Source organism: Rhea americana, unplaced genomic scaffold, assembly GCF_003343005.1.
Source record: "Rhea americana isolate MKP2758 unplaced genomic scaffold, rheAme1 scaffold_31, whole genome shotgun sequence".
Classification (NCBI taxonomy): domain Eukaryota; kingdom Metazoa; phylum Chordata; class Aves; order Rheiformes; family Rheidae; genus Rhea; species Rhea americana.
In genome coordinates, this window is record NW_028186435.1 from 74,781 (window position 1) to 101,815 (window position 27,035).

General features: G+C 38.6%; 1 protein-coding gene across 1 annotated transcript in view; it reads left to right on the plus strand.

The window, feature by feature from the left end:
- The window catches only part of PHLPP1 (PH domain and leucine rich repeat protein phosphatase 1), a 150,233-nt gene that overhangs the window by 72,579 nt on the left and 50,619 nt on the right, over positions 1-27,035 (plus strand). Inside the window, exons 2-3 of the mRNA XM_085309974.1 lie at positions 12,208-12,404; positions 14,620-14,745. Coding sequence (XP_085166100.1) covers positions 12,208-12,404; positions 14,620-14,745 — 323 coding nt within the window. The remainder of the gene's footprint in view (positions 1-12,207; positions 12,405-14,619; positions 14,746-27,035) is intronic.

Below are 27,035 nucleotides of genomic sequence, written 5' to 3' on the forward strand. Positions count from 1 at the left end.
CTGGTATTGAAGGTGAAACTCTTTGAGTTGCAGTGCTTTTTCTAAGCAGACAGTTTAAACGTTATGTCTCTTCAGCCACTCTTTTCTTTCTCCATGGTAGAGAAAGTATTAATTTCTGTGGTAAAGATATGAAATATTACTGTGGTCAGACCGTGATCAAAATACGTAAATACTTTATCGTGGTGGGTTATGTGGAACTCTGTCCAGCTGGACTGTTTTTATCTTTTGATATTGAGAGATCTTGGATTAAAATACCAGTAAAGAAGGTGCCCATCCTTCAGGGTGGGTGCCTCAGATACACCCTTAGGCACTTCAGACTCTTGTGTGATGGCATTTSTCTGAGAGGAGATGGCTTTGCCAGTTAGTCCTAACTTCAGATTTATTCCATCAGTGCTGTAGAAAGCACTCACAGGGAGTACTAACGGAGTTCTTTATAGAATTATTGTGAATCAAGTTTTATGTGGCACTCTGATGAACTTTCAAGTTCCTTGGGTTGTTTTTAGCACACTTACTTTCCTGCCAAAGCTGAATTTACAAACTTGTTTTGATTTAACTTAGACAACTTCCTGACCTAACACTGACCTAAGGCGCTCTGAATCAAACTACGTACTTGTAAAAGTGAGCAGTCCAGCTGGACTTTTGCACAGGCTTTTTCTCCTCTTAATGTGGATGTGGATATTTTCTCTTTTTTCTGTAAAGCTRCACAACATGAAACAGTTTTTAGTGAGGCTTATTAGCTAGCAGGTGTGATGATCCTTTGAATGTTTTGGGCAGAAAACTGATGGATTTGGARATGACTCAGATGTGTGAAAGTTGATTTAATTTAAAGAGGGAATGGAAAAAGCTGATCTTTTCTCCGTTTTTTCTCCTGCCTTTTGTAATAAAATTGTATAACGTGCACTTGTAGACAATTCCCATATGCTATCCAGTTCCTTATAGTCTCTGTGGTAGAAAAGAAAAGAAACAGTGTTAAACCTGGTATCCGTGGGCATATGATGAATCTGATCTGCCTCCCTTTCCAAGGCTAGAAAGGCATTGGGAAAATGTTCCCTTTTATGTGTCTTTGTGATACATATCTCCCTCTCCTTGCTCTTTCCTTGTTCTTGTGTTTTGTGTAACCAGCCTTCTTTTTCTAGTCTTTGTTTTTTTCTRGAATTTAGTCTGAACTACAGAATTTTGATATAAGTTGTCTTCTATTGCTGCATACTTTCAAGTGTTTATAGACAAATTTGATGAATGTCAGCATAACCCAGTTCTTGTCATGTAAATTAAAAAAAAATGAATAACATAATTCTACTTAAGAATAATTGAAGGGCATGTATTCTCCAGCAACAAAACAACCTTGTCAYCTATAAGCAGGCAAAAATCAAAGTACCTTTCTAAAGGTACTTGTTGGTCCTTTCGCTCTGTTTTCAGCATCCAGCCTTCTCTGTAGGATTATTTGAAGCTGCTAAGAGCAAACTGATGATGAAAGGCTGTCATGGGTGTGTTAGGAACAGTCTCTAGCTCTGGAGTCATGCGAGAGAAGGGGAGACTGGTGCAACTAGAAAGTCTTGGCCTGTTGCAGTTCTTGCTTGCAGTTGAAGTTCTACTCCATCCCGTTTACTGAAGTCAAAGCTGTAAACCAGAAAGACTCTTACTTAGATTTGCAATTAAAAAAGTTTTATATAAGCATATTACTTAAACATGCACACATATGCACATGCACACATGCTACTATTGTATGGAGAAAGCAGCTCAGGCATAGATACAAAATGCCTGAGCCAAGCTTACATAGCGAGCTGTGAGCAGCCTGGCTTGCGTAATGGAGTARGACTGTTTTGCAGGGACATTGTCCAGCAAGAATTCTTTCTCATCTTAGCAAGGAAACCTTGTATTAATGAAACTGAATTTGAAATGTTTAGTGTTTCAGACTGTGCCAGGTAGTCTGTCCAACTAATGTGCTTATGCTGTTTCTGTTGGGTTTTGTATTTTTCTGTCTCTGCAGCTTGAAATAGTCTATTTTTTACCTACTTGTTCTACTTTTTATATTTATTTATATTTATTAGATAATGCACCATTTGATTGTAGGTGCTTGATAGTTTTAAATCCATTATTCTGGCTTTCTTTTTATAGTGCTAAACTTTGGAGAGACTTGACCAGACAGTGTGTAACATCTTTGTGTTGTCCCATCTCAAAATGTGTTGGGATCTTTAAGCTAGACCTAATTGAGCTGTGCCAGACATAGCCTTGCAATACTGTACAGAATTGTTTTGACATAAAACTGCTTATYAGATGAGCTTTATTATAAAACTTATGTTTAGATTCTGATCTGTACAATTATATTGGTACAGCAATGTATTGTAGGAAATGTTAGACTCTAAAATACTTTATTTTTACAAAGATTTAGATCACCATATACATTTAGAAATCTTACAGAATTGGTCACCAGACCTGGTGGTCTGGTTTCTTCTGATGCAAGAGCAAGGAGAAAATTGCTATATTAACAACTTGAATACATTTAACAGACAATAGTTTGATCGTCTCGTGGTTGCTGAAATCTTAGCCTAGGATATCTGGGGAGAGGTGGCATTTGTGTTATGTATGAAGCTCATGTGAAACTATCCTTGAGCTAGTATGTGTAAAAGTATTTGTTCTTTTGTAGCTCTGTAAGCTRAACTGTTCAGCTAAATTGATCATGTCTTTACATTTGACCAGCCACGTCTTACTGTGATCAGGACAAGATAGGTGCAGGGATGGGGAGAAGAGGGGAATGTCTTGTTTTTCCTGGCAAAATTTGTGGATTTTCATCTTTCTGTCATGGTAAAGACATACAGATGAACTACTGCCAGGGCTGGCATCCTTCCTTCTCAGAGGAGTGTGTGTTCGAGTAGTTATTTTGAGCTTAGATTACTGTACTTCATGTTGAGCATCTAACACTGATAAAATCTGAAGGCTGCTGTTAACTTCAGTGGAGTTATCAGTGCAGTCTTGCTCTTAAATTCCATCAAGACTTCAGCTTTRCCTAAAACAGTTGGTTAGCTCAGAGCTTTTGTCTGTATAGCAATTACATTAAACAGGGTAAGTATCCTTTGGGATGCCAGGGATTTTACTGTGCTTGTAGCTTTATCATGTGTTGGAAATAYAATAAGTAGAATTCAATTTTGCGTGACTTCACAAAAATAAATGCACGTTTCCAGGATACTCTTCAGCTGTACGTTACGGAGATTGGGAATTGGGGAGAGAAAGGGAGAACATCAGGCTTGAGCAGTCATTGGGTCCTATCCTACTGAAATTATTCAGATTCTCTTGCAAATCAGCATACTACTGTCATGTATTTGTAAGGCTTAGGTTTTTGGCTCCATCCATTAAATTCCTAGCTCTAATATTAGTGCACACAACTGCAGAACTGTTCAGGAAGTTGAGCTTCCTGAAGTCCTCTTAATAAGGGACAAAATGAAATCTATTGCTGGAGTATTGTTTTTATGAATTATACTAGTAAAARATGTGATCATGTACTGGCACAAATCTCAATATTAGGCTTATTCTATGTTAAATTTACTTCTGGCAGAAATATTTGGTAGAAGATTAATCAAAAATCTTCTTCAGTATCTTTCTTAAATGAATCCTAAATTCAAGATGAGAAAGCTGTTCTGGATAGGACTTCCTAGAGGCTCTAGACCAATGCTGTAGCCTTCTATTACCTTGTTAAAGCGCAGGAGAAAGAAGACTTTCTCTTGATGGTTCCTTCTCTGTATTGCATTTCAATTATTTTTTCATGCAGAGGTGACATACGATAATTTTCCAGAGGAGTGAGTATTGAGATTTACTGCTGAAGAACAGGAAGAGCTCTTCCCTTTACAAGCTTTCTTCAAACCGAAGTATTCRGACATAACAATAGGTTTCAACTTGGACTCTGTATATTCCTCATGCAAGTGAGAGTCAGGACATCAAGGGAGCCTTGAGTGTCTCTTTGTCTTGCTGCAGTAAATGAACAGACTGCCTGCACGTAACTTGCTTTAATTTCCTGCAGACAAGTGAGGGGGATAGGAATGCTTGGGGCTGGGAGTTTGAATGTGATGGACCTGTGTTTCAGCCACAGGAATGCTCTGTAGGGAGTGATAAGATGAAGAGTTTAAGGGAGTGGGTTGTCCCCCCAGCCCCCATGCATGCTATGYTCTAAAGGCTTTCAAAATATTTGTGCTGCTACATCTGGAACTTGCTTGTTATGGTCACAAGAACTGGATGCTAAGACTTAGRGTACACTGCCTCTATGTAGTAATCCAGAGGACCTTTCACTGTGCTTGCTCGTTTTTAATTGCAAGCAGCATCCTGTTCAATATTGTACCTCCTACTTGAGCCTGTTGCCTTTCTTAACTTGCGTCAGCGCAGAAATCATGCTAGGTTAACATTTTTTTTTTTTTTTTAATAATGATTTCTGCTGAGTCACTGTTAATTTTTTCAGAAGCTTTTGGCTTACACAGGTTGATTTCGCTTTTGACACTAAAGCAATTGCAGCCGTTTTCCACTGGTAAATATCAGCTGATAGAAATGCTTTTTTGAAAAGTCATTTTTTTTGGTCTATAGTATCTTTCAAGTGTTAATACTGTATTATTAGGATTTATTTGTGGAGGTGGTGAGTCTTGTGAGGACAAGATAAAAGGAATAATCCAGTGAAGAAAAACTGAACCATAATCTCAAYGGAAGAAAGAATAGAGGGACACTTTCTGCATTGTGAAATGCACACAAACCTTTTTTCCAGCAAGGATTTAATATAAATGGAAGGCAGGATTGTCGCTATAAAGCTAATAGATGCGTTTTGTTCTATTGCATTATGTAGTGATAAATACTTCCCTTTAAGGAAGATCTTGTTCTAAAGTTGGAACATACTTCACGATTACTAAAAGCTTGTCCATCTTTCCTGTTTTGTCTCATAATAAACATCTCTAAAGAAAAAGCTGAGGTAACACAACTCTAAAATCTAGCTTTTAAGGTCTGCCTATATTTCATGGGTGAGAAGGTAAGTCCTCAAGTATTAGAAATTGAACTGCTAATCTGTAGAGAAAATATAACCACCTTAGAGCTTCCTCCAGCYCCCAAATTAAAACAGAATGCAACAAAATGAGGAGTGTAGTGAGTGAGTAAAGTCTATTCTAGTAGTTACATCCCCATAAAACCAGTGTAATAGTGCCTTGAGTCCTTGTTCAGCAGAGCAATACAGAGTCAATCAGCAGCCACATGGTAAGTCTCATGAATTTTTAAGGATCTACATAGATTTGAATGCAAAGATGCAAATTCTTGTTTTTGAGGAGGATAGTTTACCAGGTAAAATACTACTTTGTAATCTTGGCAAAAGCATCCTCTGATTGCTGATACTAGATTAGATGAATCCTTTGTTTTAGTTAACTTTAAGAATAGCTAATTCTGTGCTTTTGTTCTTAAACTATGACAGTGTAGTACCTTCATCAAGGAAAATCCACTTGAAGCTTTTTTTAATTAAGCTTGTAACTGTGTAGTCTTTCTTCATGAATTTAAAATAAAAAATGAGAGCARTACAACAGTTTCAGAATTATGTTACTTATGATTTTTTTCTGCTGCTTTTGCCCTGCTCCAGCTTTTTTAATCCAACTCGCTGCTTTATTTTTATACATCTCATTGTGTTGAGGCCTTGCCTGAAGTCATCACTGCTGTCCTTGCTTTGACAAGAATGCAGGAGGAAGCAGCCTTAAATGACTAAGAAGCTTCCAAAATATCCCAGGTCATAGCTTTCTCTTTATTGAAAGAGCTTGGATAAGAGTAGAACTAGACAGTGATCTGGTAGTATGGATTCAGCAATAACTATTCATTCCAGTACTGTCTCCTGAAGGTGGGCAAAGACATTCGAGGGCTCTCAGTGTTTTTAAGTTAATTGAGCCTTGTTTGCACTTGTAATTAGACAAAGCCTTAGATTGGGCTTGTTTGCCTGCCCCCACACGGGTCAGTGCAGTTGTCACCTACCAGTGCCTAGGGGAGGGAGGGTGGTAGACAAGGCCAGTGTAAAGTGCTTTTGATTTCTGCTGAGAGGTATGCCTGAGAAGATATTGCAGAGATGAGCTGAGACACTTCTACCCTCTCAATGGATTTCACCAGGTCAGCGAGGAAATACTTCAACTTTTCTTAATGGATTTTGAACAAAGTCTTCAGAATTGACTGGTAGGTTTGGGTGTGTGTCCATGTCCAATGTATACTGTGAAGAGACTTGAAGCTCACAAAGTGCTAGTGTGTGAAATGATTTACTTGTGCAACTACTCACTGAAAGCTGCAGGAGGGCTTAATTACATATCTCCTTCAGCATAGCTACCATGTTACAGCTCTGGCCGCTGCTTGCTGTCCCTCTGTTCTCCATGCTGAACTACTCACCATGCGCTGTCCCTCAGCTTTTTCAATTGAAAAGAGACACAAGAACTAAAGCAGCCTGTTTTATCTGAAAGGGCTTAAGGGCTGCTTACCACGAGCAGCTGATGCAGGAGGGTTGATGCAATGTGGGCCTCAGGCCAAGGGCCCAACAAGGAACAGATGAGAAGGATGACCTCTTTAGCTGGTCCAGCTGTAGCTGGAAAAGGACATTCCTGAATTAGGCACTGAAAAACTGAGTCATTCTGTCACTTCTGAAAATCCTCAAACTTAGACGTTATTCCTCCTGAATACATCCTGTGACAGGATGTATAATTGTATTTTTGAACAGCAAAACTAGATTTTATTGTTAGCCAATACCTAAGACAACTCTGAGAGAGCAATCTTTCAAGTTAGCCAAGCTGACTGTGTCATACAAGCCTCAGAATTTTTAGTTTTCATTCTGTCAGGCCAATATTAGTAATAAAAATAAAACCCACTGCACAGAAGTGAACATGTTTCTTATGTCAACACTTTTCCTCACTCTTATTTTGGCAATGTCTTAAATAACTCTTTACAGGCAGACTTTATTGGCTGTACTTTTCAAACAGGGTGGAATAATAAGTACTTGCAACTTAATTAGCTTTATAACTTCAGAGGTTTTTTTCCAAATAGTTTTATGTCCCATAATGATCTGGTCTCTTATAACTTCTTGTAGTAATGTATTCCATATGCCTTCCCTTGCTGGGATAAAGAGCTTTATTCCAGAATCCAAAGCAAGTGACTGCGGGTATTTAGTAAGGTTTGAAGTCTTTGCACCAGGCAGGATGTCAGTATGTTGTGTACCCAGAGCTGCTTCAAGCTGCTTGTGAGGAGACCTTGTTTTTGACATTATAGAAGGATCACTGGTGTCCCTTCCATGCTTCCTGTCAGGTATGGTTCTTGGTCTAAACAGTCCTGCCTTTTAAATCAGATACTCTGCTTTTCTCTGTCCTTTTTCTGAATACCACTAATTTCCTTCCAGGTCTTAAGGCAAACTAAAACTGAGAGGAACTCGACCGTGAACGTCAAGATAGCCAAATGAATGTCCTGTTCGAAGTTCCTTGAGGCATCTCCTCTAATGCCTTGTGTAGAACAAAAGTCTTGTTGTGGATGTTCTGTGTTTAGGAGTTGCTGTAGTTCTGGAGTCCTGACAGGAATGAAATACAATCTTTTCATGGTTTCTTGCTGAAACACTCAAACTGCTCTGGTTGGGTTTAACATTTGAAAAACATTTTCTGGTATGCAGCTCTTCTGGATGTTCTGGCATACTTGCCTCCACTCTGATCAAGGCAGCAATAATTATCTTTGGGTTTTTGGCAGGAATTGAATTTGTGTTTGAAGTCACAAAGGATCATAGTTACCATTTTATCTGCAGAACTGTCAGCTTCAAAATAATATCACAAGCCTCTCTGAAACTCATCTGCTCCCTTTGGGTATAGTAAAAACTGAAGAAAAATCTGAATGTGAATCTCACACTATTTCCTCAAGTGCAAATGGGAAGTCTGTCAGATGGATTGAGGAAGGTRATTTCAGAACTGCTGATCCCTTTACTTGAAAACAGTATTTTTACCAGCACTAGTAGGTTACCTCAACAACTGATTTATTTTACTGGTGACATTATGACTATCTAATAATTCCTACACTTTGTTACCTCTTGATCCTTATTCTAAAGAAGTTCTGGTAGGGTTTTAGTTGTTTGTCCCTTTCCTAAACTCTGAAAAAGAAAAAGGTCATTTGCATCAATTGTGGATGCCTTTTCGTTTGAGCCCCCCAGATTGTAAAAATGAACGAGGGTACGTCTGAGTCTTGGCTCCTTTTTCTGCTCTCTCCTGTCGCTGGGGTGCGTTCTGGCAGTAGCTGCGCTCTGGGGCAGTGGGCGACTGCCACCTGCTGCTTTCCGCAGTGAAGTGAGGAGCAGCAAGTGTTGGGATTGCTTTGCACTGTTTTCAGTTCCCATTCTTCTTTTGTTGTGGCCATATCTCCATAGCTTACTGTCATTTAAACTTTTCCTGTTCTTTATGCTCTTCTGGCAGCAAATAGCTGAGCTTTTTAAAGCTGCAGTCTGTTCAAGCTTATCTTTCAGTAGGCAGGGTTGCTTCCTGTTAGACAGCTTTTGCTCCAAATTACCTGCACCACTTCTGGGGGATTTAGGGATCCGGTTCCACTATTAATTGATATGTCCTTGAATAACCATTATTTAAACTCAGAGTAAGTCAACAGCTTTTGCCATTTGGTGAATTTTGCATAATAATAGAATGTTGTGATACTACTAAATTTCAATGGCTACAGGAAGCCRTTGAAACCCTTAAGAGGAAGAAAACAATGATACGTGAGCAGATTGTGTTTCAGGCAACATGTGATCCAATATTAAATGTAGACTTCTCAAGTGATGTAGTGCTGTGGGCAAGAATATGAAGAGAGGAACAGCTTGTTTTAATGAAAGAGGTTCAGTATTTTATACTTTCTCATGAGGACTGTTCTAGCTTTCACGTAGCAAGGAGCAGAACTTGCTAGTCTTATGTAGGGKGGCAGGTTTAGCTCAGTTGGTTAGAGKTGGTTAAATCATTCAGACTTGAAGAGGCTGTTGCAACAGTCTTTGGGTGAATATCTGAAGATTGTTTCMTCAAACCTGTAGTTTGAGAGAGTACGATTCAGTCCTAGCATAAATATTTTAAGTCKTAGGTCTGTTCTAGCTTTTCTAGTAAAGATTTTTTAACAATAATAATTTACTGTGATTTGCAATTTATAACCTCAGTTGAATTTATCAAAAGTTTGCAGAACTGCCTTTTTGCAAATTATGAGTACTCARTTGTCCAGGTATCTCTAGCTGTGGGGTTAATCCATGAGAGTAATTGATTAGTCTTGTCCTAGGAAGCAGATTTCCCAGGCTTCTAATTTTTTTTTCCCCTCTGTAACTTTTCTGAAGGCTTTCTAATTTTTCAGCACCCTTTTTGAAGTGTAGACAGCTAATGTGGTATTCTAGTAATCATTTTCCCAGTGCAGTAGACAGGGTAATGTTACTTCTCTGCTGTTACTGRATGTTCTCATGTTTCATCCCAGGCTGTTTGGCTGTAGTGGGAGCTCATGTTCTTTGTTATCCACCATAATCCCAAAGAACTTCTGAGGACCGGTGTYGTCCAGGACACAGTTCTCCCCGTATTAGGTGTGACCTAAGTTCTTTGTTCCTACAGGGATAAAGTTGCATTCAGCTATATTAAAATACATGATGCTGAATGGTCTTGGCTTTCCAAGGGATTCAGACTGGGCTTTGCAGTCCTGAAAAGTTCCCTCAACAATGAGATGTGCTTTTCCAACAGGTGATAAAGTTAGAGCAAGCAGCCAGAAACAGACTCTGGGAGACATTCTTGCTTAAAACATTGCTTTTGAGGTGAAACTGGCCATACTCCTAACAACCATTTTTCCTACAACCATGCTTTTAGCGTTTAACGGGCACTTTTTATTACAGAGATGTTACTGCTTTTGTGCRTGGTTAATGTTTTCATCAATGCTTTGCATCAGTGTTCTGCACAAGCTAGGTAAAATATCAGTTACTTTGCAACAGCATTTTGCATATTCTGAGTGTACAATTTGATTCARCTTCTGTATTTAACTAATGCTGAGTTGCTCTGTTTTACTGACTTGTATTTCTTACCAGWCTTTCTGTAACTTTGTGTACGATGGATATTCTCCACTTCCACTATTCTGTTGGCCTTAAGAAAAGTGTTTATCCACAGTTCCTGTTGTTGGATTTGAATTTGCTTGGCAGTGAAATTACTGCTTTCTTGGGGCAGCTTTTTTTTTTTTTTTTTTTTTTTTTTTTTTTTTTTTTTTTTTTTTTTTTTTTTTTTTNTTTTTTTTTTAATAAATGCCAATACCCTGTCGGCATTATTTCGTCTTTTAGCTACGAGCACTAGTATAATGTTCCTGCATATCCAACCTGGCAGACATTGGTAGCCTAAACGCCAATGTTTATTAGAGCAGAGCAAGGTTTGAAGAAACTATGAGCCAGGTCTTGGCTCATTAAACTGGCAAGAAGATTCAAGACATCTATTTTTAAAGATAAGGACAAGAATTAATGCAGGATTGGGGGGGGAGGGGTTCAGAGAAGTACTGGCCATGTGGTAAGTGTCTTCTATCTTCGGTGAGGTAATTTGAAGGAAAGAGCAGACTCATTGAGACAAATGAGCTGTCATTTAAGAAGTAGGAGCAAGCTGGAGTAATAGTGTGCAGCAGTTGTCAGTACCTCAGTTTAACTGGCACTATTCTGAAATATCTGGGTTAGAAGAGATATTCAGCCTTCTGCTTTTCTAGAGTCCTTGCCTGTTGATAATTCTTGTTTCTGAAGGGTTTTTGTTAAAGGTCAGTGTAGGAAGATGAGTGGTTTATCTTGGGTGTCATGATCAGGAAGCTATGTAGAGGTAACGCAGCCTTTATCCCTTCTCTGAGGGGAGCTCCTTTTGAAGGTTCACTGCCACTGATGTTTTTCTAGAAATCTCAAACCATTTAACTTAAATGTGATTACCTCTTGTCTCYGTTTGCAGGAGACTCCAGGATTTTKGGGGGGAATTCTGATCTGGGCCTGATTATTTAGGGTTTGATATGGTAACTTGAYGGGGATACATTCTTTGGATTAAAATGAGCTAATTGTGCTTCTTTCCATTTATGTCCTGAAAGAACTTGGTCCATGAAAGAACAGAAGGAAGAGATGGATACTTGTTTTCATCATATTGCCATTGTTAATGGTTGTTTCTGTAGAAAGCACAATCCTATTAGTAGATCAGATTAGTAGACTCTGAGCCATTTAGAGATGAAGAGTCTTTTAACAGATTTGGTCTAATTGTTAGTCTAGCTAATTATCTGAATTATTATAAATAGTGAATTCATTGTAATGTAGACAAAAGTACTTCACTCTTTCTGGAGCTCCATTTAGACTGAAACAGAGTCATTTGGGGGTTTCATCTAGGTTGTCTCTTGTTTACGTTCTGGCTTAATGCACCACTTCTGCTGTGGGTTTGGATGGAACAGGGTGAACTGGAGGGAGTAGGAACTATGCTACATGGGAAGTTGTATTTAAGCTATTTGAACATGACCTTAAGGATAATGAGAAAAGAGACAGTGAAATGCAAAGGTATGAATGAACGTGCAGTAGTACTTTACCCCTTTTTGCAGTTACAGTAGGATGAGCATGAACTCAACAGTAAGCTACCTAGCGTAGTACCTTACTGTTGAGAATGAACGTTTGATTGCCAGGTCCCACAAAAAAAGGTTGGTACCATTAATTGGTACTTCTGTGACTATTGCAGGTTATGGAACTGCAAGACTAGTCTACTCTTCACGATAGCAACTTGTTCGTATACTTCAACCTATGAAGGAACTACTGAAGCCGATATTCCATTATTTCAGGACCAAACTCTTTTCAGTTGTCCCGTGTGACAGGACAAGAGGCAATGGGCAGAAATTGAAGCACAGGAAGTTCCGCCTGAATGTGAGGGRGARTTTCTTCCCTGTGAAAGTGACGGAGCACTGGACCAGGTTGCCTGGAGAGGTTGAAGAGTCTCCTTCTCTGGAGTTCTTCAAGGCCTGCCCGGATGCAACCCTGTCTRCCATGCTCTAGGTGACCCTGCTGAGCAGGGAGGTTGGACTAGATGATCTCCAGAGGTCCCTTCCAACCTTACTGATTCTGTGATGCTATGATCTGCTTGTGTGGTTCCTAAGCTGATTTTCATTTGTCACGCGGTTGACTGTATTCAGAAGACTTCAGTGAATATAGCAAAGATTCTCTGTGATAAGTAGATGCTTTTGTTTCCATTTCAGGAAAGCCCCACAGCATTGGCAGTGCTGAACGGATTCAGCTCTCAGGAATGTACAATGTTCGAAAAGGGAAAATACATTTGCCAGTCAACAGATGGACAAGACGCCAAGCTATCCTTTGTGGAACATGCCTAATTGTCTCATCAGTAAAAGAAAGTCAGACTGGAAAGATGCATGTCCTCCCTTTAATTGGTGGAAAAGTAAGTTTTTGGTTTTGGTATTTGGTTGCTAATGCTGTTCACTTAACCCCTGTCTCTTTATGCAGAGAAGATCGTGTTCAATTACAATGATTTCTTCTCCTCCCCCCCCCCAAAAAAAAACACACACACACTTGTTTTGCAGGTTGGATCATCAGAGCAAATAACTGACTTCTGATTGTAGTCAGCTTCCTACTTAACAGTTTACAAAGTTTGGATTAAAATATTAAAGAGCAATGATGGAAATGCATTCAGTTTTCTATGGACTGCAGTCTCCTCTGCTTGTGTGCAGTGGTAAATAATTTTATATGTGCATTCATACACAGCTAAATGATACACAGTTTATTGTATCTATATTTATGTATTTATATATATTGCATATTGTGTATGACCTATAGTATACCTCTTTGTCTGTTTTTTATCCATGCCGTGTTACTTGCAAGATCTGAAAACCAACCTAAAAGGGCATGGGTTTGTTTTGAACATCTGGGATTTTTTTGAACATTCAGCATTATATTGAGTAGTGGTGTAATGTAAGTGAACAGTAGCAAACATTTTTGGTTCTAAAAAGCTGAAGCTGAATTTTTTCTGATTAATTACATCTGTGAAACTTCAGTGAAGATAGTAGGATTGCATCATTAACAATTTCAGCTTACATATGGGTTCAGATCACTATTACCAGGTTGATTACCCAAGGTGGTGGGGAAAGAATCCATTTTACTCCTTCAGCCTGAGGTTGAATTTACACCTGAAATAATGTTGTTTGACTTTGCGTGTTGATAAGTTTAACACTTGGGTCATTGAGAGAGAAACAAACTTCATAAGGCTCCATACAGAGACTGGAGTTGATTGATTAATATTCTATGCTAGCAGTGTGAAAAGCAGTCCCTGCTTTTAGGAGTTTTTTCCCATCCCTTTTTATGATTCTTCACATGATTGTTCAACTCGTTCCTGGATGCACTGAAGTAGAGACTGTGTGCACACACTCTGACAGTGAATGGTATTCCTGGCCCTCATAGGCCTTCTCTTTAAGGCAAAAAAGAAATTTTTTAAAGAAGGGTTGTGTGTTTTTTCTTAAATACTTAACATGGAATTTCTAAGTTGTTCTGGCACAAAAATGCCTCCTGTAATGTGAAACATACAGATTGTTAATCTGAAAGTTGACAGCAAATTTAAAAAGAAAAGGAGAATTGAGCTGGGAAAAATGTGCTGAGGGCTTTTACTGACAAAGCTTGGGTGGAGGATGCTTGGCACAGAATTAAGTGTTTTTTAAATTATCGCTCAAAAATATTCTTCCTCAACCCCATAAATACTCTGCACTTCCTGGTTTGTGAAGGCATTCCAGAATGCAGTGCTGAGACACGGAGACCATAAGTTGTGTGGGACTCCTCGTGTACAGCAACAGAATGATGTATTCTGGGGTGGTTTTTAGCAAGTTGAGAAATGCTAATGAATTTAATTGGGGTGTAAGAGAAGCATTTTGTTAAGCCTGTTTTTAATAGCCTGCTGCTAGTCAGGAGTATAAATTGTGCTCCTTTAGGTTGTCCAAAGACAGCTTTAAATGCCTCTCCCTAGGACACCTTTTATGGTGTTCACTCTGTCTCAAAATATTGACGTTCTTGGTGCTTTCCTTCTTTGGTTCCTTCGTCAAACCTGGAAGTCTCTGCACATCTTCCATACCTTACTAAGGATAGTGAGCAAAAACAAGATTGCAAATACCCAGAATAAAAACTTTTAAAAATAAGATCAAGTTGAAAGGAAACGAACCTCAGAGGGCTCCAGACATTGAAAATAGCAGCTACATACAGATTTTATTTTAGTTTTAACAACTGTCAACTCAAACTAGCATTCCTTGGCACCATCTCAGGTTTGCATATCTCTTGCTCATGTGACATGAAGTTAAGACACGTGGCTAGGAGGGGTTTGGGKTTTTTTTTTCAGCCTTAAAGTCTATGTGTCTGTCTTTATTGTGTTTTTTTAAGAAGATTTCCTATTATTTTGGAAAATAGAGGTGAGTGGGCTTAAAGTTCTGTTAAACTGCTTGTAGTTGTTCTGATTCTTATATAGGTTTGATGAATATTCGATACAGCTCGAGTGCTTGAGAGGGTTAGTACAACTCTCTTTGAAGAGCTCCTTCTGGGCATGTTTTAACTTTGCCCTGAGTTCAGCAAAGAGCTTTTGATTCATATTTRCTAACTGTTCTGTGCCTTTACTGCAGGTGGAAGAAGTGAAAAAGCACCAGCACTGCTTAGCATTTAGCTCCTCTGGACCTCAAAGCCAGACCTATTACATTTGTTTTGATAACTTCACTGAATACTTGCGATGGCTTCGACAAGCGTCAAAGGTGAGAGGAATGCTAACTCCTGACCTGTTCTTTCTTGCAGTGAGATGGGGTGTTTTGTGCGTTTTCCACCAGTTCTGTCCTTCAGAGTACTCTAGTCCCTCCTCTGGGCTTGCATGGTTAAGAACTGCTGCTGCTCTTTGCAGTGGTGCACAAGAGGATGCAATTTGGGAGCTCTTGATAATAGGCGGTGGTGAGGTCAATTTTTCTGTGTTCATACTGAGACTTAGTCCAGCTGTTGTTGTGTAAGCAAAGTTCTGTGTTAGACTTCTTCTCCCTTCTCTCATCTTGATCCAGCTGGATGGAGTGAGATCATTAGAACAGAGATGGAGGAAAATATAAGTGTCAACATTTCAGTTTAAAAAGCTTTGTTTCAGTATGAATAAAAACTGAAATACTATCAGATTTTTTCAATTAATCTCCTACACAGAGCCCAAAGATTAAATTGTTAGAATAAGGAATTTTTTTTTATTGGAAATATAGCTGAATCTCTCATTAGTTTCATAACTGATCTTTTTAACCCATCATTTATATTAATTAGTAAAGCCTTATAAACTGAATTTTATACTGTGTTTAAAGCAGGCTTTACCATGAGAATTTGTTCTCCATTATGTTCATTTGACTTTCCAGTTCCATTTTGTATTGTTTAAAGATTATTTTTGCAATTCTCTTACCTTTTAATYTTTACTACATTTCAAGATAAATTTTCATGATATCTAAAGCATCTTGTAATTGTGCATCTTGAACCACTGATTTTTTTTAATTTGATTATTTTTTACCATAAAAATTCTATTGTGCAGGTGGCACCTGTCTCTTTGACTATCTGCTATGCCTAAACTGTGCATTGGTTTTACACTTGAGAGGGCTGTGTGTTCATGCTTTTTACTGTGTTAAAGCATCTTGCTTTATGTAGTATTACTTAGATATATATGGCACACCAGATCTTTTCTGACCATCTGTTTTACATTTGCAGTAATGTATARGTCTGCCTATTGTCAGTGGTACAGGCTGTTGGTGTGGTTTTTTTGGGGGGGAGGATGGGAGTTTGTTTCAAGAGGTTTGATTATTACGTCAAACTTTCTTCGAGCGATAACTACTGCATCTCCCAGCGTCAGCATCTTAAATATTTTTTACTTTTTCTCTGGTAAGAAATTTTAAAATTCTTTTTAAAGACTCTGTTTTGACATCCCTGCTTGGGTATGCTAAGCCTCTAGGCAAAAATCCCCAGTGCGTGTTTTATGAAACTGTAAGGTACGGTCTGTCACAGTTTGAGTTGTTGTTGCTTTGTGGCTCTCTCTGAGAGAGCAATGTCCTTTCATCTCCAGAGGCTTTGACACTGGATGAATGAAAGACAGATCTAATGAGGGAGAAAAACAGTGTAAAACAATGAACTTCAGAAGTAAAGATAAATGGTCAGAAAGTCCTTCTGAATTACTGGCAGAATAAGCTTGTTCTGTGCCATGCTGTGCTTCTCTCTTTGGTTCACCCAAATGACTAACAACATTGGGAAGATAGCCAGTATGAGAACATGTCCCCATGTAGTCATGGTATCTTTGCATTTTTCTTATGTGAGAGGAGCAAGAAACTACATAGTTTAAAATGTGTTTTCAGACTGTCAGAACTGAGGGAACTTGCTATGTTTGGTTTTGGTAATATACAGAAGAAATTTAATTTTCCACATCTCCCCACTCCCCATACTCTGTTCTTCTAGTCCAAAAACTGAGACTGAACTTTATGGATTCATGGGTTTTGAATTCAGTATATTGCCACTTCAAGTTGCTTTTTTAATGTTTGGGTTTTCTATCCTTAGACTGAAAGACAGACACAGACRTGATTGTATGCAAGGCAGTTGTGTGGGAAGGACTGTGCAATAACACTGTTTCTAGAGAATAGAAACAGAGAAACTAGTAATGCTGCAGTAACTCAAATTTCTTCCAGCGGATGCTGTCCTTGTGCAAATGCTTAAACATATGATGGATTGTTCATGGTATACATGTACAAATAAATGATAGAAAGTTTCGGTATTAGTTCAGTAGTTCAGATAGAGTTCTCATGCAGGAAAGAAATAATACCTTCTGTAAATAGTTTGCCTTGGATTTTGCCAACTTGGAAGCTACTCTAGTTCAAAGTAGYTGAAGTGCTCTTGCTAACCAAGAAAATRCATGAAGTTTTGTAGGCCTAATAGCAAATTTAGGATGGAAGATGTTCTGTCTCTCCAAGTTTGAACTTCTAGTTGTTTTTTATGAGCTTGGTCACATGTTCCTTACAGATTCTATTTTAATGGTGGTAGATGATATAATGCTTGCATCTTTCTGAATTATGAACAATGTCTAACTTTTTCTAAACCTAGTTGTTATATAATAGCATTTATTTTGAAACTAATACGCATGATAACTTAGTAATGTTCAGTGATCGTTTTGTTTCTGCAATCCTTCATGCTGTTGACACGCTACTGAAAACAGGTTTCTGCTGTTACAAGGGTAGTACGAGTTTTAATATAAATTTTAACACAGGAGGAGATCACTGGTAAAATACTTCATTAAAATTTCTCACTTCAGTTTTCAACTATAAAAAATTTGTTGTTTCAGTCTTGTGTATATATCAGAAGAGCTGGAAGATGATGATGTTTTAGCTTTTAAATAACAAGCTTAATCTTGAAAGRAGACTTTACAAAGAATGCTTGTTCTGCACTCTTTCTCCCTACAATGGGACCTTWTTTTTAGTAGTGTTCCAGAATGAGGAGATGAATTCCAATGCATCACTTTTACAATAAATAAAAGTATGCTAGGGAAAAGATTTTAATTCATATGTGCAAGGACTTGGGCTCGATTTAATTAGAAGTGAACATCTCTTGTATAATCTGGTTCATTCTAACAGTCAAATACATCTTTGACAAGRCAACTGTCAAGCATTACCCTAATAGATTTGTTGGAGGAGGTGGTGAATAGGTTTTTGGTTTGGTTTTCTTGTGTTTCTGTGTGTCTTGAGGTGAACAGTCATTTTCAGGACGGACTAGAATTATTACACAAATGCTGRCCTAGAAATTGTGAACTTGTTGGTGACATACTTACTTCAAATAGGTCAGTTTTAGATATGCTGATTTAGCCTCAAACAGAATATTTTTAAAAACTGGAAGTGTGGCTTATTCGTTAATATTGATAGTTTTCTACACCATCATGCATTTCCCCCCTCCTCCTTTTAATTTTGAAATACTGGAGACCTAATTAAGGAAGCTCAAAAGGAGAACAACAACAACAAATTTGGTCCTTTGTGATCTAATACATTCATTCTTCTGCCAAATGCTGAAAATAAGCTTATGCAATCAGGGGGAGGGAGAGTGGAGGGAGAGAGAAAGGGACATCTTTATGGCTTCACAGAATTTTGTCTGTGTGAAGTTGGCACGATGGTGCTGGAGGATGCACAGCCACTTGCAGAGGGATCCTGAACTGCCGCTGCTGACTACTTGAGTGTAAGCTGCAGCAGGACGAAGAACGTGCAGTTGACAGCGAAGAGACAGTGAAGAGGGCTTTCCTCATTTGCCACTCCAAAATTGTGGAAAGGTGGATGATTTAAGAGAACTAAAGGCTATACCCTCAATGTAGCTGGAGAGAGGAGGGCTTTTATGTATAAAATGTATTCGAGTAGTGGAACTTGCTGTCATGAGGCTTATGTTTGGGGTGTGATGGTGTGTTCAGCTGTTTGATACTTTTAACAGCCAGACTGGGTTTAACCTTTTGGAATATGTGAAATTGCTACGTAAGTGCTGGCCACTACATCACTAATGACATGTACAGTTTAGCTAGCAAAATAAAAGGGTTATCAGCCCTCCATGCTTCAAGGCATGCAATAAAAATTGGGCCATCAATGCCTGTCTTGGAAATGAAATACTGCATAACTTAAATAGGGATGTATTACAGAATTTTATCTTCTTGGAAATGGTGTATATTATTGGGCACTTTGAGATGAGTTATCTGATTCCCACAGCCCTTCCCCCATTTCTGATTTGGAAGAACAAGAGCTGCAGTGATGGCTTGTTGCAGGCAATAGTTTCCTGCTTTTGTGTGCTCAGTTCAATAGAGCAGGTAGAGAAAGAGGTGATGAGGCACAAGGACTAAATAATGCATGACTGCCTTGTGTATGCTCTCTGTGCGTGGCCATACTATGTACAGATAGATACAGATGTACAGGCATGCATCTGTGTGTATGCGCCCTCTCCCACCTCCCCACACGTGTGTACATATGTATAAAAATACATAGGGCACTGTTCTTCACTGGACACTTCCCAGACTGAATTGCACAACTGTAACTGTAGCGATAGCACGGTTAGAGGGGAATAAACTGTTGTGTAGGGCTTAAATGCCTGGGTGGGTTTACACCTACGCACAAAAAAAATTCTTCCTGTGTAAAATGTGAGGAATTTTTAGAAGTGACAGTGGAAAAACTACCAAACTTCAGAGTTGTCTTCTGTATGCCTTTGTTTTCCCTTCCCTGCTTCAGTCTGTTATGTTCACAAAGTGCTACAAATAGCAACAATATCATTTTCAAGGGTGATAGGCATGCTGTTGTAATGGCTTTATTCCTTTCTCSTTAGAACAGAGCTCTTTGTTTATAACTACTTGCATTGTTGAACTTGTGGAAAATAATAGCAAATTTAGTTTATACTATACAATTAAGTAGTGCATGAGCCTCTACAGAAGTGTGCTCCATCTTCCTTGAATTTGTGTGGAGACCTATCAGAAGAAGCAATACTGAACTAACTTTTACTTTTTAAAGTTTCCTAGTTCTGACTAGCTATCTCGATCATTCTTTCAGTTCTCTTTTTAATAGAGCAGTTTCAGGATTATATTTGGAGAATAAGCTGTGCAGTGTGAGTCTGAATTGTGTGAAGAGGAAGAAGGTGATGCATGCCTCTAATAGTAAGACTTTTATTTCTACTGAGGAAGAAACTGTCTGGGTTCTGACTGAGCCGTAGTAGCTTGGAGTTACAGACCGTATTTATATATGTAAGAAACTCGGTAGAATCTAAGAAATAATTCTTAAGCTTCGTTGCAAAATAGGAGACCAAGCCGATCAGCTTGTGTGATTCACAGGAATGGTGCTGAGGAGACGTGAAGAAATCTGTTGAGTGTTACTGAGTAGAGAAGTACCTGCTTGTCAGTTGTGCTTCATCTTCCTCTGAGGTAGCTAAAGATGCTCAACTGCCTTTTCCTTCAGGACAGAGGATTGCTCATTACTTAAAGTGACATGTAATAAACCATCTCCATTTGTGCATATAGCTCAACCTTTATTTCAAATACTGTCAGATATTAATGTGCAACTCCTATTAGGCATGGTCAGCCAGCAGAAAGACTGAAATGCAGATTCAAACTTCAGTATGGAAAACTTTTGCTTTGCAGAGCCTTCTGATACAGATTGTGGTCTAATACAAAATCTGTAAAGGAGGCTTAAAGCCAGTAGTCTTGTGGATAGATTAGCCCTAGTTTGTACCTGCCTTGGGTTGCCCACTACCTGGTTGACTTGGTTTCATATGTTTTGAGATTCTGTAATGAGCTGTACCATTCCATGCTTTCAGGGAATTTTATTAGCAAACCTCAGTTTTCTCTGGAGATGTTAAGGACAGACTGTACTAGTGCTTGCTGGTCAGAACCAGCTCTGAACACCCCCCTGCCACCCCCTCCCCCCCCAAAAAAGCTTTGCCCAACAGTGCAGAGCTACTGGAAAGGGAGAGGRCATTGTATGCAAACGTAAAATTCATTTTCCAAGCTATTATTTGTTATAATACCTTCTTTATGCCTTCCTAGAGTTACTAGATGCTTTATCTTCTCTCCTGGTTTCGGTTCAGTCTCTTACACAATATATATCCCTTTTCTAGAGGGAAAACATGGAAAACTTTACCTTAATTTTCATTAGATCTGAATTTGTAGACACGTGGTTTTGCTTTTACCTTAGGTTATAACTGAGTATCAGAAATTCTGCAGAAAACTGTTTTATGCAGCAAACAGACCAAGCGTGTTGCAGTGACTCATTTCTGATGTTTTCTCAGAACCTGTAGTCTTATTCTGTGTGTTTGAACTCTGGGCTACTGTGTTTATGCATGTGTTGGGGCTTGGTGGGGGAATCACGTGCTGATCACTGAAAGGGTGATTATGCAGTAGCTGGTTTGGTTCTTGCATCGGTAGTGTTTGGAGGCTTGAAAATGAGTCCATATACTAGTTTGACCTAGAAATGAGCTTAGTATAATGCCAACATGGGTGGCAACCTTTTGAAAATAGCCTTTAATCAATTCCAAAACTCTACAAAGAACTTGTTTTCTTTGAGAATGACAAATGTCCAAGTTTCCTCAAGTTCATGAAACTAAACGTTGTTTGTAACCATTGCTTCATCTTTCATTTTCTAGTGAAGGAAAGACCCCTGAAAGATTCTCTCATTTTAAAATATTTTTTGAGCTGATCAGTACTTATAGGAAATTTGGTAACTTCAAATTTAGTAGGAGGAAAACATTTTTTCCTCTAATACCCCAAACAGATAATATTGAGATAATGCTTCTCTAAAAGTAGATCTCTAAAAATAAACCACAGCTTCCTTTTAGCAATGATTACAAGTACTCTAATCAATGACAGAACTTGATTTCCTTTTTTGCACATTTGCAAAGTCTTTAATGTTTGGTACYCCTTTGCCCTGCAATATCTGGCATTCTGGTGTGGGCAACTTCTTGTCAACTCAGGCCTGAGAACAGAGGAATGGGCAAAGCAAACTTGAGGCCAGCTTTGTTTCTCTTTCTAGTRTAACATTTGAAAGTGTTTCTCTTTTTCTCCCCTTGCAAAACTTAACCTCTAATAAGAGAAGGCACGAGAGAGTAATTGGCATTTTGGAAATGAACTCGTCTTCCATGTGTTTCCTTATACTATGTCTCCTAGTAGCTCATCAGTGAAGCTTTGTACTTGAATTCAGCTTTAATTAGTTGTCTATGTTAAAATAATTCAGGTGACTCCAAAGTGTGTAATTAGTAACTTAGTTTTTCTTTTAATTTCTGTTCTAGCCAAGCTGTAGCTTCACTATCTTACTTATTTTTAGTAGTTATCAAAGTGTTGCAGCCAAGAATGAGAATGSGAAAACCAGGTATTGCCCACACATCCGGAATAGCTTTCAGGTAACATCACTTGAAGCCTTTAAGTCAGATTTTGATACTGAAGCTGAATTTGTACAGTTCTCATATAATATAGGATAACATAAACATGTTTACAGCTAAAAAGCTCAGTCAGATGTTGCAGATGTTACCTTTTAAAATATGCTCGTTTCCAGAGGATTCCAAAGTATTTTCAGTTATCTCTGGTGGAATAGGGGTGGGAGTGAGCAAGGAAATGTAAATTTGCTCTTAATGCAGCTCAAACGAACTAGGTGCCTCTGTTGAGGAGATCGCACAAGACTATAGGAAGTTGCAAGGACTGATGCRTTGCACAGTGCTCCAATACATACAAGCTGATAACTGATTTGGTCTTGACATTGAGTGGCTGAAACTGAGAGCCTTTCCAACCAATCTAGTGGGGGGGGGGGAGGAGAGGAGATATTAGCACAAACTAATTTTAGGGAGGTTTGGTCTCCTTTAGCGCTCTCTGTAGTCAGTGGAGAGAGAGGAGGGCCCCTTAGAAGAAGAGGGAATCAGTGCTGTAGTGCAGGTTTAGGTCCCAGGCCAGTAGAGCTGTGTGTGTGTTTTTTTTTTTTTGTTTTTTTGTTTTGTTTTTTTTTTGTGTGTGTGTGTGTGTGTTGTAGAATACGTGGATCAGAAGGCCTTTCTGAGTTGCTGTGAAATAATGGCATGGGAAGTTTCTTGTTGCAGGATTAATCTATGTAATGCAGAGTGTGCAGCTGTGTGGGAGAACCTGGGTCAAAAATAGGAGTCCTGGCAATACTTTCCTTATTTAAAAAGGAACAACAATAACAAAATAACAATAATAAAACATAACAAAAAACCTGGGGAGATTCAGGCATGGAAGAATTATTGGAGGGACTGATAGTCCCACTGGCAAGAGTCTGAAATAGAGTCTGAAATCTGTAGCAAACACTGGAAGAAAATCTTTGCTGCAGGGGTTTTCATTGTAAAGTATGCTTACTTGGCAGTACRGCTGTTTGTCATCTTAAGTATACCAGGAGTTGTATGAAAAGAGATATTTCTCAATTTTTGAGAGACTGTCACCTGTTTGGCAACACTTCCTGGGGAGAATAACAGACTAATTATTTTCAGTCAAGTTGCTTTAAGGACGTTACCTGCTCCCACCAAATGGAGTTTCGCATGCCAGAATTCTAAGTAGCTCAATGCTACAACTAATTCCTGTCCCTTAATTCAGAGTTGCATCTTAAGGCTTATCCTTTGCAGGGATCTTACCAGTGTGAACATCTTGAGGTGACTGCCACCAAGGTAGCAGTATTGAGATCACTGCCTGTATGGTATCAGTTGCCATACTGGTAGCACAGTGTGGTCTCTGAAAGATGAGCACCTCTCCTCGAGAGGGRGCAGGGAGTATTCTTAGTCTGAACTAACTTCTTCTGGATAGTTCCAGACATTTCCAGATGATAGGTGACTAATGTCATCTTTTCAACAAATTCTTACTTTCACGATTTTGACACCAAGAATGGGACATTGACTTGCATAACTATGGAAATTCATTTAGACATTTACCATAAAGGGCAAGRGTGTGTAATTGGTTTATTACCTTTGCGTATTTCTGATCCCCCCCCCATCCTATTTGTTACTACTCCTATCAGTTATGTTGCTATAGCTCTGCCTAAAATACAAAAGTAAAATTAGCTATTTCTACAAGCTGCCTAAATCTTTGGGCAGAGTTAAGAAGAAGAGAGCGAGGACAAGTTTAAATAATTTTGTATTCCCTAATCACATTGCTATGACATTTTTTATTGGAACTTTTCGGCTGCATAATTGTGTGACCTGGCACGTCTTGCATTCAGAGAAGAAACAGGATGAGAAGCATGACCAAATGGTGTCGTACTGGCATGTGCTATTGCCTTTTGTCTCAGTAGGCAATTACTGCTCTTACCTGTTTGATTGCCTGTTGGTTTTGTGAATTTGACAGACATGTTTTCAAATCTCTGCCAGGTTTTATTTTCTCTTTTCAAGACCCTTAGCTTGAGTTGATATGCCTTTAATGTAATATTTAAAAGAAAATAAAAAGATGAGTGAAACGAGGAAAGACTACCTTTTCACCTGTAGGCTGCACCCATTTTACAAGAGTGTTCATTTTAAAATGAAAATACACTACTGCTTTAAAGCAACAAAAATTAAAACCTGTAAAACCTATTTATCCTCTTTTYTCCCCCCTTCTTGCATTAGGGGTTTTGGCATTAGCTCCTTTGCCCCCCTAAAGGTTGTCTGAGTCGGTTTTTGAAGGGGGTTAGGGCTCAGATCTGTTGCCTTATTGTGAAATTTGAGCCAGTGGGCTGCTCTGCTGCGTGGGGCTTTGGTATTTGAATAGAAAAGAGCGCTAGGATTTGAAGGAAGGTAAGTTTTGAGGAGAGCTTGTTTGCTTTAAGTGCCTAGCTTAGATGTTTCAACTGTTCAGCCTCAGTGTTTAGTTGAGCCTTGTGCACGCGTTGAGGGACGTGATGATTACCACCCAGTTTAAAAACAAATCCTAAAGAAGGAGCAAAATTATAATACTTTCATATTAACGTTTCTGCAGCAGATGTAATTTAACATCATCAGTTCGGTTCAGACAGACTGAGAATTTGGCTGCCTTTACATTGTGGACTGCTTTGTTATTTTAATTGTCTTCTGAAGTCTTAAGTAGTAATCTCTTATCTGAATAGAGCTATAGGGAAGGGGATGAGGGAAAACAGGAAGACGACATAATTACATTGGTTTAAATTCACACCGCAGGTCATACGGAAAGATGTTCTTGTGTAAACAAGGCCTGTGCTTGTCCGTACAGCTGGGTTCAGCTGTGTCCATTGCTGACATCCACTGTCAGCAACAGATCATTTCTGAAGCGTAGCCAAGGCTTGAAAACAAAGGCGGTCGTCAGTCTCGCGGCGCAGCTCTGCGACAGAGGGGGCATTATTCTGCCGGGCCAAACAACGTGCTCTGTAGCAAGAAGAGGCAGGAAGATCTGCTGRTACAAAATTTTTCCTGAATTTTTATTGCTAACTGCTTAAGATTTATGGTGAACCYGTACCATGTTTTAACTGGTCTTGAAATACTATTTCCTTTATATTAAAAGAAAAAAAAAAAAAGACTTTTGCCAGAAATTTTTTTACAACACCACTGGCTGTTGTGAATTCTTGTTTATACTTGTAAGGATTATCGTGGGACAAATAATGTTTAAAAATGAATTTTCATGTTTGGGAGAGTCTTAATTCTTTAAGTGTGCAGATCTTAGGTGGGGAATAACAGAACTTTTACTGCCTGCGGGAGGGAGAGTTCTCTGGCACTAGTACTTGCAGTGGTATTTGCAGAATAAAGCTGCATTTTATTGCTGTTGGGGAAGAATTAAAAGCATGATGACAACTTCTTAATATTTGCAGTGGGAAGATAAAGGGCCTTTTGTAGTGCACTTGCTGCAGTTGTGTACCACTTCTTAGAAACTGCACTGCAGTATGCTGTTCTCAAATGGAGACCAAAAAACCCTGTAGGCCTGGCTTACATAACTGAGGCTCCTACATGAACTGATAGTCTTCCATTGCTGAACTTTGCTGTTTTGATATATAAGGTTGTATTYGGCCTTACGTTCTACTTCTGTAATATTGCAATGGGAGACTTGGCAATAAAATAAATAACGCACAATTTTTWAAAAATCATATTCAGGAAATGAAGCAGAGCAAAATATTTCATCTTATTCCTTTGTATTTTTGGTTTAAAAAACTTAATGAAAACTGATACTTATCAAGTAGGTAACTTGCTATGTGTTAAAGCAACACTGTTGTGAAACTGTTGCAAGTCTTGTAGCTCTGGCAAAGCCAGACTTTAACTGTACACCGTACTGTGTGCAGCTACAGTGTCTGGAATGGTATCATACACCATCTTCCAAGGGTGTCATTCTCCCAGTCGTTTCCATATAGGAAAGAGACCAAGGATTTCAYGCAAGAACAAGTATTAAGAATGTGTTCAGTGTAGGATGCTGTTAGATAACATTCCAGAGAGACTGGTGATCTTACGCTTGCAGTTCTTACATATGTATGTACATGTKKKWWWMMMMMMWTTTTWAAAAAAAGTTAAGTTTTCCAAGAAGGGGGGAGGAAGGTACAATGAATTTGATGCTTGTTTCACGTATATCTAAGAAATGTTTCCCCCAAGTCTAGCTAGTAATGCTACCCACATTGACTCTTCAGTATTTTTGTTGAAACACAGGTCTGTTGAACCCAGCCTGGATAATTTGTTGGGGTATTTACTTACAGTGGGATGTCTTAATTTTTTMTCTTCTAGAGAGACCTACTTCCTCAGATACGTCCTTTCCTCAGGACTTTTTTTTATTCTTCCAAGTGTCAGGGGTATTCTGATCACATCCATTATCAGCCTGTGTCTGTGATGATTCCCCACAGTGAGTCCAGGAAACCCAGTGCTTTATCAAAAGCTGTGCCATGTTTTAGAAAAATGCTTTGCTCCTAATAAACAGTAGCAAACAAAGAAGTAAGCAGATGTGCACAGTCCTTACCATATCTAGATCAATTCAAACGCAAGATTGACATATCCCTTCATTGCTCAATTTGTGAACAATATCATTTGAGTTTTAATACTCAACTTCAGAACAACTATGAAAGCTTCTGGTGAACCAAAGACAGTATTTTTAAGATGATGATCTTTTTCTCTCTTCYTTGTTGTTCATCTTTGTCCTTCTGTTCTCCTGGAATTTGATACAGAACAGTATTGAGCAATGAAAAGAGAAAAGACTTTATCTCCATGCATGAGAATAACTGTATTTGTTTATATGAGTATTTCCTGTAAGGATTCAGAAACTAATTGTTAGAGTACTGTTTTGCTGGAAAAAAAAAAATCAATAAAATTGTAATTGGCTCCAGAACCAACCCTTTTCAAAATATATGGTTTTAACCTCTTAGTTATCTCTATGATAGAGACATCATTAAATATCTGCCAATTGCATAAAAACCTTAATGGAATTCCTCACATAACAGAGTGATTTGTTTAAAAAAAAAAAAAAAAAAGACATAACTTGTCGTGGTAATTACCATTAATTAATATTTTTACAGGGCTTGATGATTTTTAAGAAAGGATCTCCATCCTTTCTTTTGAGACCAGATTAAAATTTAAATTAGTTAGCTGCTTG